This window comes from Talpa occidentalis, unplaced genomic scaffold, assembly GCF_014898055.3.
Source record: "Talpa occidentalis isolate TD23 unplaced genomic scaffold, MPIMG_talOcc4v2.1 talOcc4.12, whole genome shotgun sequence".
Classification (NCBI taxonomy): domain Eukaryota; kingdom Metazoa; phylum Chordata; class Mammalia; order Eulipotyphla; family Talpidae; genus Talpa; species Talpa occidentalis.
The window spans coordinates 69,816,563-69,832,034 of NW_023601212.1; the positions used below are offsets into that span (position 1 = coordinate 69,816,563).

The window sequence follows — 15,472 nt, forward strand, 5'->3', positions numbered from 1 at the left end:
TCTCCTGGCATCCACAGGGAACAGGATTCACTCCAAGGGTACTCCTGTCTATAGTAGACCTGACATCTGTGTGTGGGGTTTTTCCCACACCAGTGGTTTTCCCCATGACCAGTGATGGGAGACAGGGATCCAGCCAGGTAATGCCCTCAGCATAGCACTTCCCATCAGAGATTCCCCTGCAGTACCCAGAGGGATGGCCTCCAGTCTGCATCAGGGTTCTCTGATGAACCTCACCTGATACTTGTGGCAGAGTCAGTTTCCTGTCCACCGACCAGATGTATGTTCCCACCTGCTATGTGCCCACCTGCTGTGCATACCATCCACACCAGAGGCCATTCCCCAGTTTAGACCTCTCTCCCTGCTCACAGCCATTGCTGGTGGGACCAGGAAGTCAGAGTTGCATAGTTTAGAGCTTGCAGGATGTGATCTAGGGGTCCTGGAACCCACGCAACCCTTTCTACTGACCAGAATGACTCCCTTAACCTGTCTAAGACATAAGTTCTTTACCTGAAGCCTTACTTGTTTACTAAGTGCCAGCTATGTGGAAGCTCATTTAATTCTCATGCAAACAGATAACATCGATAGTGTCAGTACCTTGCCTTACAAGTGTGGAAGCAAAGACATTAAAGGTCACACAGAGCAGGTGACTGAGCACAGCTGTCCAATCCAGAGTCCTCTTGGACCAGTGGAAGACATCACACACTAAAATGCCTTGTAATCATGATAAGATGTGGGCTTTTTCTAGAGGCTGAGGAAGCAGTGGTCCTCACCCCATATGGCCCTCTCTGGGGGCACCAACCCTCTTAGAATACAGACAGGACTCCACATGTTTCACCCTGGCCTATTTCAATACATAAAGAGAGCTCCTTCCATGTTCCATGCTTGTCTAAGTGGCTTAATGAGAATGGAATTAGTGCATTCCAAAGTCCTGGTGGGCCATATAGCTTACACTGGGGGTACATGGTTCACAATGCTCTAAGAAATATGTGAGATGCTCTTACACACCTGTTCTGAGAATCCAGTACTCCCTACTGAGAGCCAGCTCAGTGAGGGATGAAAGCCGCAAGGTCTCTCAGCAGGGTTCCCTTTAAATGGAACCACACAAGAACATATTTGTTCCTCAAAATTTTTTCCTAATGACACTTGTCCAGGCCCTCTGTCACATATTCATCCTGATGTCTACTGTGATTTCAGTGTTTTGCAGTAAGAAACACCTCATTCTCGATTGTTAGGAAGCTTCTTTATTGCAAAGTCCAAGCTTTTGAGTAGGACAATGCACTCTCCCTAGATCATGATGTGGTGTGGGACTGGTTGTCACACCATGTTCAGAAATACTTCTGTCTGTGCTGGCGTGAATCATGTAAACCTCAAATATTCTGACTCAGAGGGAATGACCCTGGAGGCTTGTTTGAAAAGAGGGCCCTTTAGAGTAGATTTGCAAAAAGCTGGCTCAGCAAGTCTGGGTTGGCACAGTGGAAGACAAGTCGACACCTGCCAGTGAGTTCTGGGGCTCCCCCTTTCTAACAAGGCCCTTTTTTTCAGAGAGGGAGCTCCCATGGGTATCGAGTGCTCTAGATGTTCTTTGCACAGAGCCGGGTTCTTCTCTTGAGGGACTCCCAATCCAGCGAGCATGGCAACGGCCGCGGAAGAGGGCACTTGGCGCCTTTCACTGGTAGGGCCTCATGACATGGCCATGCCTGCTCCAAGGGAAGCTGAGAGATGTAGTCCTTGGCTGGGCAGCCATGTGACCGGGCTGGACCTGCACTATGGTGGAATCGTGGGGCACATGGCCTGGGGCAGCAGGCAACACGGTGCTGGCTGGGACACACGGTTGTATAGGACTTTCCTGTGAACTCTAGTGATTTTTATTGGGGTGGTCTCAGACCTTAAATCAGTATACAATTTGTGAGCATCCTCCCCTACCCCCAATTTTGGGTGGAAACCGCCACCAGTAAGAAAGTATCCTTTGATGGCAGTTGCCTTCCCAGTAGGTGTGTGCCGTGTGCGCAGCCACATGAAAGGCAGGAAGGAGTTCGCACGCTCAGACCGTTACACTAGCATCTCAGCATCTCCTGGGCCGAGCTCCACTTGTCTCTCAGATTCTTTCTTGTTTTTTTCTTTATCTCCCTTAAAGAATAAGGTTTGTTGACTTGAGGAGAGAGACAAGCTTTTCTTTCTGTCACCATAAGCTTTCAGAGATAAAAAGGGCCTCCAGCATTTTCCTTGGCGGCATGGCTACCCACATAGCCACATCTAGCACAAAAGAAGGGGCAGAGAGAGTTTCCTGCCAGGAACTCTCCAGAAATGGCGCTGGAGATCGCAGTCAGCCTGCGCAGCTACCTCTCAGATGCTCCAGGGTCAACACCCACGTCTCCTATTTAAGGATGTCAGGTAGGGCCTCTTTGTGAATAAAGAACGGGGCCTGGGGGCCCACAGCCACTTTGGTCTGGTTTCTGGTACCGCCATGCCGAGGCCTCACTGTATGACTGAGCAGAAGGCAGGAGAGTGGGAGTTTCTGCCCCAGGAAGTGGGGTTTGAATGTGGGAGCAGGCGGGCTGAGAGCAGACCCACGCTCCTCTTGGTTCCACTGTGTTATGTGATGCTTTTGCCAACTAGGTCACAGCTTGGTCCATTTGATTGCCGCGTTGGGATGTTCAGAAGCTGATCTTGCATTCCTTCTAAGATCTTTGTATATGCAGTGTCTTTAATTTTCTAAAAAGTGATCATCTTCCCCCAGCTTCATTCCATGTCCTCTAAATTCATTTAACTTAGTTCATCGTGTGTTTATTGAGTGTCCCTGCCCTACATTGTGCCGGGTGAAGTGCGGGATGCAGATAAAGCAGAAGGTACAGGGTCTGCCTTCCAGGAATTTACAATTAAGTTGGGTCTTGCTAGGTGGAAAGTAGTTGTATATTAAAGTGACACTGCTAGAATTCCCACTCGGAAGGGAGCAGTGTGTGTTTAGGAGAATACTTTCATAAATGCTAGAGGGCAGAAGGCAACACCCAGCCCCAAGACTCGAGCTATGGCCAGGCGGTTCTGTGTGACAGGTGGGAAGACATTGCTGATGCAGACAGAGGAGAAAAGGAGAGGCCCTGAGGCTTCCATGCACAACTCTGCTCATCTTATGACAGAACTGCAGCTCTTCAGGAGAGTATTCAAGCCCACAATGCCCTTGGTGAAGGTTTTTGGTTTTGTTTTTTGTGGAAACTGAGAAAAGCATTGAACTTTGCACCTGGGCAACCCAGACAGGGGTAGGGCAAGTTGAGGGAGCAATGACATTGGGGCCACGAGAAAGTCAATCCCAGAAAGTACAGAAATCATGGGCAGCCTGGATACTGTAAAGCTAGTATTTTGTCCATATTTATCCAAATTCCTGAGGCCATAGAATCCCTGGCACTTAGATTCCATATTAATATCCTAATCAGATTATAGCACCAAGTAGAGGAGTTCATGTTCAAAAACACCTAGGCTTATGAGACAGACAAGGAGACTGAATCTTCAGCAATAACAGGAAGGGCTGAAGCACCTGTGAACATCTGTGAAGGGTCCTTCTGCCCTTGAGGTCACCTCTCTCCTTGTCCTTCCAATCAACCCACAAGAATGGCCCAGGCCTTCTGTGCATGTCATGCTAGGAGAGCTCAGGAGGAGAGAAGAGACACGTGCTGGCTCTGAGAACCTCGCAGCTGTCTGGGGAATGGGGCCCCTGGGAGGAGTTGATGCTCATTCACCACTTGCTGGATCCAGACCTTTCCACATTATTTTATTGATTCATCAGGTCAGCTCTGTGAACTCAATGCTGCTATGCTCGCTGTGCAGATAAGGAAGCTGAGGACCCAGAGCATCTGAGCAGCCTTGCTGAGATCGTAGAGCTGTCCTCGGTCACCCTGGACCTTGAATCCATCTGTCTGGCTCCCAGTGCCCTCACTGAAATTGGTCTCCATGGCCAAAAAAGTGTGGTCACAACTCAGATTCTAAGATGCAGGACATAAACCACAGAGTTGAAGGGACAGGGGACAGTAGCAGGAATGGTCAGGGAAAGTTACACAGGGAGTATAGCTGGCCTGGGGCCTAGCTGGGGCAGAGGGCAGGTGTGGATGTGGGGGGCAGGGGCCCACTAGGGGCCCAGGTTGTCTCCCGGGCATCACAGGTCACAGGCTGCCTTTGACTTCCTTGTGGGGCCCCAGCCCCACAGACTGCAAGCAGAAACTGCAAAGCCTGTGATCCCATCTCTCCGGCTCTGACTACTATTTCTGAGGCTCCAGGTATAGTTGCCTGAGTCTCTATCTCCTCAACACAAAATTACTGGGTTAGGGGAGATAAGCACTATAATCCTTTTAGGCTAAATAAAAGAAAAAAAAAATCTATGGTTCTCCCAGTAAATTCCTATTACTTTGCATCCAACCACTAGAGAAAGATTTGGGTTTGTGAAATAACTTTCAGGACTAGGACGGGTTGTCTCTCAGACGTGGCTGTAGTGGCAGAAGCTGGTCTTTTTTTCCCTCCCTCCCTCTCGACTTTTTTCTTCTTAATGTTAATGAAGTACCATTGTTTGACATCTTTGTTAACACTGTGAGTATACAGGACTTCTCCCTTCAGATGTGGGCACTGTGGCTCTCCCACTAGCAAAGCACCAGGTCACTCTATTGTGCTCTCTCCCCTCCCCCCTGCATGGCCCTCCCCTCTCCTCCCCTCCTGACTTCCTTCCTCTTCCTCTCCTCTCCCCTCCCCCCATGCCTCAGATCTATGGTCACCTTTCAAGGGATGGTTTTATTTCTTTTTTAAAACTTTTTAAATCTTTAAAATTATTTATTTATATATTTTTTATATCATTGTTCACTTTTATACAATGTTTGCTTTCTCCTCTCAGGTGTAGCCCCCATAGAATTCCCACCACCAATTCACCCGTGCACCATCACCATAGTCCCTTGTTTTTTTTGTTTTGTTTTGTTTTATTTAAATTTATTTATTTATACAAGCACTGGGTATAGTCAGAAGTGCGGGAGGGTGAGAGAATTCACCAGAGCTAGAGCGGGGAACAGAACAGGCAGACTAATGAAATACACTGCTGAGGGGAGCAGCAGGCACGGCAGGAGAGGTCTGTGCACCATGTGGGACCCTCCCAGGTGGCCAGGGATCCGGGGATCGAACCGGCACTGCAGAGGCTGAGGGCAGATTTGCAGCCCTGTGCTCAACCGCTGCGCCACCAGGGGAGGCCCACCTTAGTCCCTTGTTTTGATCCCTCTCCCTCGTCCTCCCTTGCAGAATGTCTCTGATTTATAGTTGCCTGTTAATTTTGTTGTTTTTTTTTTAATTTATAGTTATTCCCCACCCCCCCACCGAATCTCAAGGGTTGGTTTTAAAGTTTGCCTTTGTCTGACCATTTGTTTGATTTCTTTATATTCCACATATAAGTGAGCTCAGCCAGTATTTATCTTTCTTCCTTTGGCTCACTTCACTTAGTGCAAGCCCTTCCCTGCTGGTCTTTTATGTGCCAGGACAAGGGGGGCAGATGACCTTCATCGTCCTAGACCCATGGAAAGAAAGAGAGGCTGGCACCCCTGTGTCCTGTGGCCTCAGCGATGTGTTCCTGTCGTTGTTAGTTTGTGTGAGCAGCGGGCAGCAGGGCTGGGCTCCCCAGGCCCTGGGGACAGTTGAAAGTTTCCCAGGGCTTGGAGGGTGGTGGAGTCACCTGCCATTTTCTGGCTCTAGAGGCACCACCTTGTATGTAGGTTTTATTTTATTTTTATCTTAAATGAAATTTGAGAAAAACATCAGTTTTTAAAATGATTTAAAAGAGTGTTTGCTTTTAAATTAACTTGTTTTAGAAGTTCTCAAAATATATGAGGGAAGAAGAAAGAGGAAATAGTCTAAAAAGAGGAATAAATACTGTAGCAATTTGTTGGGTTAGTTCCATGGGCTGATGAAATATTGATTGTAAGCTGCTGTCTACACACCTCATTTCAGGGTTCTGGGGTTTGTCCAGGGGCCCCAGTGTTGTGACATAAATTTTGTGTAATCAATCAATTTATTATTCAGTCCCTATCTCACGCACACATTCATAGTCTCTCTCTCTCTCTCTCTCTCTCTCTCTCTCTCTCTCTCTCTCTCTCTCCCCCCCACACACACACACACAGAGGGCTCTCAGTGGTCATCAGTTTGTACTGCGGCCATTCAGAGTAGACTGGCTCCCAGGCAGCCCCAGCCTCCTCAGGGGTTTCATGCTCTCTGCTTGCCACTGGCTTTTGATCAGGTCATAGGACACTGATGATGCTGGTAACAGACAGGAATATAACATGTTTAATTTGGGAAGAGAATCTATATAAATCAAGATGTTCACAAAGCCAATCTAGTGAGAGACCTTGAGACAACATGATGTGTTAAAAGCCTAGGAAGAAAAGAATCTTTTCAAAACCAGGAGGCAACTTTTGTTCGGCTGTCAGCTGGAGGTCCACTTGGATTTTGGTGGGATGCCTTTAATCAATTCACTGAGACTTCAGTCTGTGGCTTTGGTCAACTCTGTAAACTTCTACATTGTGTCTCCAATACTCTGGTATTTTGTAACCATCTCTTCCTTCCCTTCAACAAATCCATCACAGATTCAACAAAATGCAGGTTTCTCCCACAACCATCTTTACAGTGACCCTTACACATTAATATGAACATCTGTAACATACTATGTAGGACAATACTGCTATTAATTTACTTGGAAGCTTACTGTATCAGACTTGTGCCCAAGTCCAAAAGTCTCTCCAACTGTCCAAGAATTCTGTCTTCACATAAGACTGGAAATCATGAAATATAGAAAGAAATACAGGCAAAACGCTGCATGGCATACACCTCAGTAGCATCTTTAAAGACACATCAACCAAAGCAATGATAGTGAAGGCAAAGATAAACAGCTGGGACTACATCAAATTAAAGAGCTTCTGTACAGCAAAATAGACAGTAACCAAAACAAAGAGAAACCCCACCGATTGGGAGAAAATTTTCACACACAACAGTAATGATAAAGGACTGATCACAAAAATCTACCAAGAACTGATGAGACTCAACAAAAACAAAGTAAATAATCCAGTCAAAAATGGGCAGAAGAGCTAAAAAGAAACTTCTCCAAAGATGACATGCAAATGGCCAACAGGCATATGAAAAAATGTTCAACATCACTTGTAATCAGGGAAATGCAAATCAAAACTACAATGAGATGCCATCTTACACCAGTGAGAATGGCACATATTAAAAAAACTAGCTACAACAAATGTTGGCGAGGATGTAGAGAAAAAGGAACTCTCGGGCCTCCCGGGTGGCGCAGCGGTTGAGCGCTGGGTTACGAAGCTGCCCCCAGCCTCTGCAGCTCCATTTGGATCCCCGGCTGCTCCCCCATCACCGGAGGAGGGTCCCACATGGCGCGCAGACCTCTCCTGCCTCCCGCTGCTCCCCTCAGCAGTGTGCTTCAGTCCTTCTGCCTGCTCTGCTCCTCGCTCTGGCTCTGGTGAATTCTCTCACCCTCCTGCGCTTCTGACTGTACCCAGTGCTTGTATAAATAAATAAAAAAAAAATAAATCTAAAAAATGCTGTCTAAAAAAAAAACCCAAAAACCAAAAAAAGAGCATAAAGGAACTCTCCTGCACTGCTGGTGGGAGTGCAAACTGGTCCAACCACTATGGAGAGCTGTGTGGAGAGTCCTCAACCTAAAGCTAAAGATGGAGCTTCCATATGATTCAGCAATTCCACTCGTAGGTATTTACCCAAAGGACACAGAAACATTAATTCAAAAGGGCACCAGCACCCCTATGTTTATAGCAGCACTATTTTAATAGCTAAGCTATGGAAACAACCCAAATGCCCAAAAATAGATGACTGGATCAAGAAGTGGTATATATACACCATGGAATATTACTCAGCAATCAAAAAAGATAAACTCATGCCATTTGCAGCAACATGGGTGGAGCTGGAAGGGATCATGCTCAGCGAAATAAGCCAGAAAGAAAAAGAAAAATACCGGATGGTCTCACTCATAGCAGGAATCTAGAAAACCTAAATAAGGGACCAGGAAAAAGACCAATTATAATAAAGTAAAAATCAAAATCAACAAGCAACTATAAACCAGAGACACACTGGAGGGGGGAGAGGAGGGAGTAGGATCAAAACAAGGGAGGTGGTAATTGTATGGAGACTATAATCAAGATGAAAATGCATACATTGTGCAAAAATGAAAAATTATGTGAAAAAATGTATAAAATTAAATAATAAAAAATAAAATAAAATAAAAAGAATACAAATCATTAAAAAAAGAATTCTGTCTTCAAACCCAGCCACATTTCTATTCCTAGAAGAAGCTCTGGTTCTTGGGGAGCTCAATGCCTGCTTCCTTAGCCATAAGCTAGGAATAATGAGAGTACCAACCCCATTGGATTGTTGTGAGGATAAAATATGATAGCATATATGATGCACTTTGGAAAAAAACGCTGGCCCGTTGTAAATGCTTAGCAGTTACTGAGCATCCTAGCTTATGGCTAAGGAAGCAGGCATTGAGCTCCCCAAGAACCAGAGCTTCTTCTAGGAGTAGAAATGTGGCTGAGTTTGAAGACAGAATTCTTGGAGAGCTGGAGAGACTTTTGGACTTGGGGACAAGCCTGATACACTAAGTTTGCTATTATCTTATTGAGCTAGATGTCTTGCTTACTGGAACAATAGATCTCATTCACTGTTTTCCAATTGCTGCTCCTGATTTCGAAGGATTTGGTAGTGGATAAAAGAAAGAAAGCAGTAAAAATTGGCTCTCCGATGTTGAGTCTGGGTGAGTGGTTCTCCAGGGCTAATACAAATGTGGGATTTATGATTGAGAAGAAAAGCCACGTGTTTTTCTTTCAGTTCAGGACCAGTGGGTTCAGTACAGTTATTTGTAAGGAAGGATGCTAATAGCATGATTGTGTTTATTGTTTTTAAAAAAAAAATAGTAGCTCTTTCATCCTCCAAGTGTCTCATGAGACTGTGTGGGAGTTTGGGGACAATATGTGATGCCATCATGTTCTTTGTACCAAAATGGACATAGGACACATCTGAGATTTAGAAACAGAGAATCTGAGTAGAGAGCCTCACTCAGGGGAGAGAGATAAGTCTAATTTTAGACATATGGTAGTTGAGGCGAGAATTAAGTATTTGAGTAGAAAAATCATTACAGAAATTAGGAATATGATAAGGAAGTCTAGTGAGAGAAATTAGGAGAAGAAAATAGCCCTCTTCAGTGACCTAAAGCTCATCTCTAAAGCCATCAGAAGGAATGTCTCCCTTGAGAGAGAAGGTAGCGAGAGATGGGAGGCTCTGTTTCCCCTTTTATGTAAGATGTTTTTAAATCAAATACCTTTTGATTTTTTTTCAGTAACACTGGATTGGGGACTGTATGCTGGGCTGGTCTCAGTGGGCATCTTAAGTGTTGTCATGATTCTCCCAGCAAAAATACTACTGTTGAGAAGAAGAGGTAAGTGTCTGACAATAAAGAGATTCTTATCAGGCTCTGTGGTAAGCGGGGGACCTCTTTCCACAAGCACAGACTTGCTCTCACCATTTGGGTTTTATGCATGAAGCCCTTTGTGAAAACACTAAATAAATATATCTTAGGACCTCACAGAATGGTCCAGTTGAACATCTTGGCTAGTAGGTTATGGGGATAGAAAGTGCTGAATCTGCCAAGGAGACATTATGCAGCTCATTTCAATCCAATGTGACTAGCCTGTGTAGAGGTAATACAGGCTGCCTATGGGGCCAGGCAAGAGGTATAACAGTACTCACAGAAATAGTACTCTTGTATCTCATCCAAGAAAAGTTCTAATTACTGACAAATAAAAAGACACTCTAAGATGCTTTCATCCAAGGGTTGATACCTTTCAACAATTTCTTCTTAAACTTTCAATGCTCTCTGGAAGAAGTAGGGCAGTTGCTTCTGTGTGGCTTAGCAGTGGAGTAACAGAGCTGCAGACAGCCTAAGAGATTCATATAAGGTTAACTGGTTGATAAAGAAACCAGAACCTTAACCACATCTCCCCTCTAGCACGGTAGGTTCCAGTGGGAAGACCAATAGATTGTCAGAGAAGAGCAGAAAGAACTCTCTTTACTAAGATTTTAACACGTTTCTACTCAATGGGGACAGTGTGCAATTTATGAGTTGCTTAAAGTCACACTAAATAGAATGGGAAGAAAGCAGAAGGATCCAAACCATCACAGCCCAATTATTCCCTTGCCCTTTAATATCTTCTGCCTCTTCCAAATTGCCAATAATTCATGATCTCAGGGGCACACTGTCCACCTCCCACCCACACAGGAGTCTGAAAGTGCTGTCCCAGACCAGGACAGATCCAGGGCTCCCCTCCCGTGGTGAACCTAGTCCTCACGGCACCAAGCAGACAGCAGATCTCATTCTCAAGTAAATCAATATTCTCCACGTGCCGCCTCCTCGGAAAAGCCCTTACCTCAGCACTGTGATCTTGGTTTTGCTTATATAAGAAGATCTACAACACAGCTCAGCCGCCCACTTTTGTCTCATTTCCTCCACCCAAGAGTTAGCTGTGGGGGAGACCAGCCGGGGTGATTCAGATAGAAATAATGAAAAGAGCCTTAAGAGAAGGGACCTTCCCCCTTCTCTCCTTTATTCCCTTGGGTAATAAAAATGCTGAAATACAGGTGTTGAGAAAACTGAGATTATAATATACCATCTGGCTATTGAGGTGCTGGGTCCACCTGCACTCCTTCCTCAGCTACATTCTGCCTGTCCTGTGGCTGTGCTCTAAGGGACTAGTGCTTGCCACCCTACTGTGATCCCTACCACTCTCCCCACACACATCCTCATCCTTATCTCCAGGAATCTAGTATTCTTTATAAACAAAGATCACACAAACTCTACCTCAAAGCTATGGAAAAATCTATACTTAATAACTGTACCTCCTCCCCCACCAACACACACACACACACACACACACACACACACACATACACACAAGACTTGGTCCAACTTTTAAGGTTTTCAAATGAACTCTGGCAAGTCCACATCCAGGAGAACACACTGGTTAAGTGCATGGGTTTAGTATCAGACAAACATATTCAAATGCAAACTTTGTCACTTATAAGCTTTGTGACTAAACAATGACTTAACCTCTCTTCTGTAAAGTGGTAATAATATTATCATAGTTTTGTGGTAGGAATCTATGAGTCAGTACCCGGAAAGCAATAACACAGTGTTTTTCGTGGATAGATGAGAGACAGGCAAATAGGTGATAGATAGATAGATAGATAGATAGATAGATAGATAGATAGATAGATAGATAGATAGAGAGATAGAGAGAGATAAATACACAGATAAAGAGACAGAGCATACATGCACAGGCACACACACACAAACACACAAAATTCCTTTATATAGGTAAGTTAAAGCTTCAATGTATAAGTCCTACAACCTGCAGAGAGCAGCACTGGAAGCAGCACTCAGCAGATTAAAGAATTTAACTCTTGGCAGCACATCAACTCAGTTGAGAGTTGATGAGGACGAGAGTCAGTCTACACTTTGATTTTTCACTTATGGTAAGAGGGGATCCAATGAGATGACATTTTGTCCAATGCTACACAGCCAATGAGATCTAGAAGGTAGACGGCCTAATCCTAAAGCCAGGACCTTTTTTGGTGGATACTAAGACCGCATAAACTTTGAGGCATGTTGAGCTAGCTCCTGAAAACCTTGCACTGGGAAGAAAAACATGAAACTAAATTATCCCAACCCAGTATTTTTGAGAGAAGTAATGTTTGACCTACTTTTTCCATCTGTCCTACCATTTCATATTGTCTCCATTCTAAATTTCAGCCTGATTTGACCTGACAGATGGAAAGCCCTATTCTCGATTTGCTCCCTTTATAGGACTAAGACTAGTGTTGCGTGGGATTTTCTAGCTTTGCAAACATTTGTGGATCAGAACAGAAAGTATATATTTCATAGAACTAATTTGAAATCCCCTCTGTTACTTTCTCTGCTCACCCAGCTGCTAGCTTTCATTCTACACACACATTCCTCAGTCGTTTTTGAGGGCCCCACTGGCTGCCCATCACTATCTCCCCAAGGATCACATAATCATGCTGCCCTTACACCTCCTTCACCACATACATACTTATATACATGTATGCATACACACATACATACACATGTTTATGCATACATACATATTAAGTCCCGTTCCTTCCAAATTGATACTGGCCTCTCGTAAGTTCTACTGTCTCAGAGACATGCTCTTAGCTTTTAAAGAAGATAAATTAATTGATGTTAAAATAAGTCTACCCTAAACACTTTTTGTGATTTCGTCTAGGTCAAACCTCCTTTGTCTCTGCCTAGACTTTGCAATTGTCCTCAACCTCCACACTTCAGTCTGTTACTTTCACTCCATCTTTCTCTCCACTACATGCACATGCAAAGAATAGCATGAAACATCTGAAAGAATGAGATAGACCCACTGCACTGTTGTGGAAAATGTCCTTAACACATTGTAAATAAATGTGAAGGTCAAGTTACAGAGAAGTGTGTATAGAATGACCTATTAGAATTAAAAATATCTATAAAAATTTAGTAACACCTAGAACTGTATTGTATAACTGGTAGTCTGTTTGAAGTTGGCTGTTTGAAGTTGATTAGAATAAAATAAAATTTAGAATTCAGTCCTTTAGTTGCATTAGCCACAGCTCAATAGACACAGGCTACCATACTAGACAGATATGAAACATTTCATCATCACAGAAAGTCCTATTACACAGAGTTAGTCTGGAAAGGATATGTGTTGAACAGTTAAAAGCAATTACTTCTGGAAATGAAATTGTGATGGCTAATGAAGCAGGGAACATCATTTTTACTCTATATGACTTTAATTTTTACTCTATATGATTTTAATTTTTGTAATGAGAATGGATTATTTCTATAATTTTAAAAGAAAAAAATTAAGACTGGTTAAAATGAAAATATTCCAAAGATTCTAAGTTCTGAGCAAAATTTCCAGATACTAGGCATTATAATAATTCACTGTAGGTTTATTTTCCAAATGGTAGCAGGTGTATTAGCCTCCTTATACCTGCTCTCCACTGCACACACCAAGTCCCCAAGAAATAAGGAGGCAAGAAAGCTGCAAGAGAAGCAACATGCTACAACTGGGAGAATACAAAATAGGTGTAAATCACTAGCCCTGCCCTCAAAGAACTCAGAATTCTATTAGGAGACCAGATAATGCACATTAAACAATAGATATCAAAATAAAAATGGAATGGTTACCAATTATACCTAACACATGTTGGGGATTTGCTATGTGTCACGCAATTTTCTGAACCCCAGTATCATGACAATAACCTAATATTGTGTGACAAGCAAACAGAGGATTGCGACTCAGGGATTTGTTCCTGTTCTGCTCTTGGAGAATGGGGAGAAGGAGTAGAAACCAGACAGTTCTGAGCCCGGTGTTCACACTGAGAACCAGAGAGAAATAAACATTGTGGTTTCTTCTTACCAGGTAAAACGGACCAACCAACAGTGGAAGAAAAAAACCGTACTATCTATGCCCAAGTCCAGAAATCAGGTGTAAGTTCTATACTTTTTTTTTCTTGGGTGAAGCCATCACATTTCCCATATGATTCCTGGCCAGTCCACTTTGCATGTTGGACATTCATTTACATGGGAGCAAAAGGAAATTAGGGAAGCAGAAGTCAAGTATAGGAGTGCTTTATAAGGGCATGAAATTTTGGTATTAGATGGGACTGTTTGTTATTTGAAATAATGGAAAACACTGGGTAATCTTCTGGTCATCTATTTCTTCTTAGGAAAAAAATGAGGAAGCTAGAGATACACGATCTATGACACTTTCTTGCTCTGACAATCTAGAATTGATTGTTCTGTGTTATCAAACTATTTCTCTAGGAAAAGGGGCAGGCTTGAAGAGAAGGGAAAGGCTTAGAAACACTATTGTGTGATGCATTGGGCTGATCCAAGTCTGGGAAGCTTGCAAAGTGCTAAAGAGACAAGGAAGGAGGCTCTTGAGGATTCAGTTAATAGCTAGAGGGTGGTTAAGAGATGGAAAATGCCATGTAAGTTGGAGAGAAAAGAAAGCAAAACTTTGATGGAGTTGGACTGAAACAGAAGAGAGGTACAAAAAAAACAGTCTTGATGAAATTGAGGAGTAGATGTGCCAAAAGGAAGAAGGTAGGAGATTATGGTTTGATATGAAAATATAGTTTTTCAGATAGGAAAGCAATTCAAGGTGATATAGAGGCCAGGCTCTGACCATTCCCTCTGTGTGTGTGTGCCCAGGGCTGGGGGGGTGGGGGTGGGGAAAATTCTGGAGTAAAGGAAGAAGTGAAGGTAAAGACAGCTTTGATTAGTACCTTATAAAATTCCATCAGTAGCAATAAATGCATTTCTGATAACTACAGATGAACTATTGGACAAAGCTCTTATTTCCAGCTCTTTCTGCTCCTTTTTGTCTGTGCAAGCATATTTTTTCTCCCTTCCTTTCTTCTAATAAAACTAATCTTAAAAAAATTTTATTTCTACTGTCCCCTAGTGGTGTGGAGGGTTAATTACACAGATCTTGGCCACCACTGACAACTAAATTTCATTTTTGAGACCCCCAAGAACAACCTCTACCCTCCACCCTCCACACATTCAAGTAACCAGGTTTAACTCTGATGTAATGTCTTCCCTATCCTCTATATCCCAGGCTGCTAGGATCCCTCTTTTTACTGTCAAGTATAACATATATACAAAAAAGTGCACAATATATAAATGTCAGCTCCATGAATTACCCCATCTTGGTGTCTAGTAAGACAAATCTCCCCACCTTGCTTTTCTTCAAGTTAATTTTATTTTTTACTATTTTTTTGTCCCTGTGTACTTTCATCTGTGTTTTAGAATCAGCTTCTCATGTATCACAAAAGGGAAAAATATTCCTATTAGGACTGCATTGAATAAACAGATCTATTTGGGGAGAAATTACATCTTTCATTATTAGCCTTCTAATTCCATGGAACTAACACCCAGAAGAACAAGGAACAAAAAACAGAGCAAGCACCCCCAGAGTTTGCTCCTCCCAATCAGATCCACTCTCTCCTCCCCACAGATACCACTTCTAAAAATATGACTTAGTGTTCTGCTGCCTTTTTTTCTTTTATTTTATAAAAATGGAATTTATAGTATCTTTCTTCTTGTTTTTTTTTCTTTTTCTCAAGTTTATCTTTATCAAATCCATACATGTCTTTGAGCTTAGATATAATGCATTCATTTTCAACACTTTATGGAATATCCATATACAAATATACTAGTTTACTTATTCAGGTGACTGTGGATGGACATTTGGGTTATTTCCAATTGCAGGCTTTATGAAAATTGCAGCTATCTCTCTTGGTCAATGTGCACACATGTTTTTGTTGGGTATTATACTTAGAAGTAGAGTATGAA

General features: G+C 43.0%; 1 protein-coding gene across 1 annotated transcript in view; it reads left to right on the forward strand.

The window, feature by feature from the left end:
* The window catches only part of SLAMF1 (signaling lymphocytic activation molecule family member 1), a 31,474-nt gene that overhangs the window by 11,583 nt on the left and 4,419 nt on the right, over positions 1 to 15,472 (forward strand). The window contains exons 4-5 of the mRNA XM_037504461.1: positions 9,383 to 9,481; positions 13,533 to 13,600. Coding sequence (XP_037360358.1) covers positions 9,383 to 9,481; positions 13,533 to 13,600 — 167 coding nt within the window. The remainder of the gene's footprint in view (positions 1 to 9,382; positions 9,482 to 13,532; positions 13,601 to 15,472) is intronic.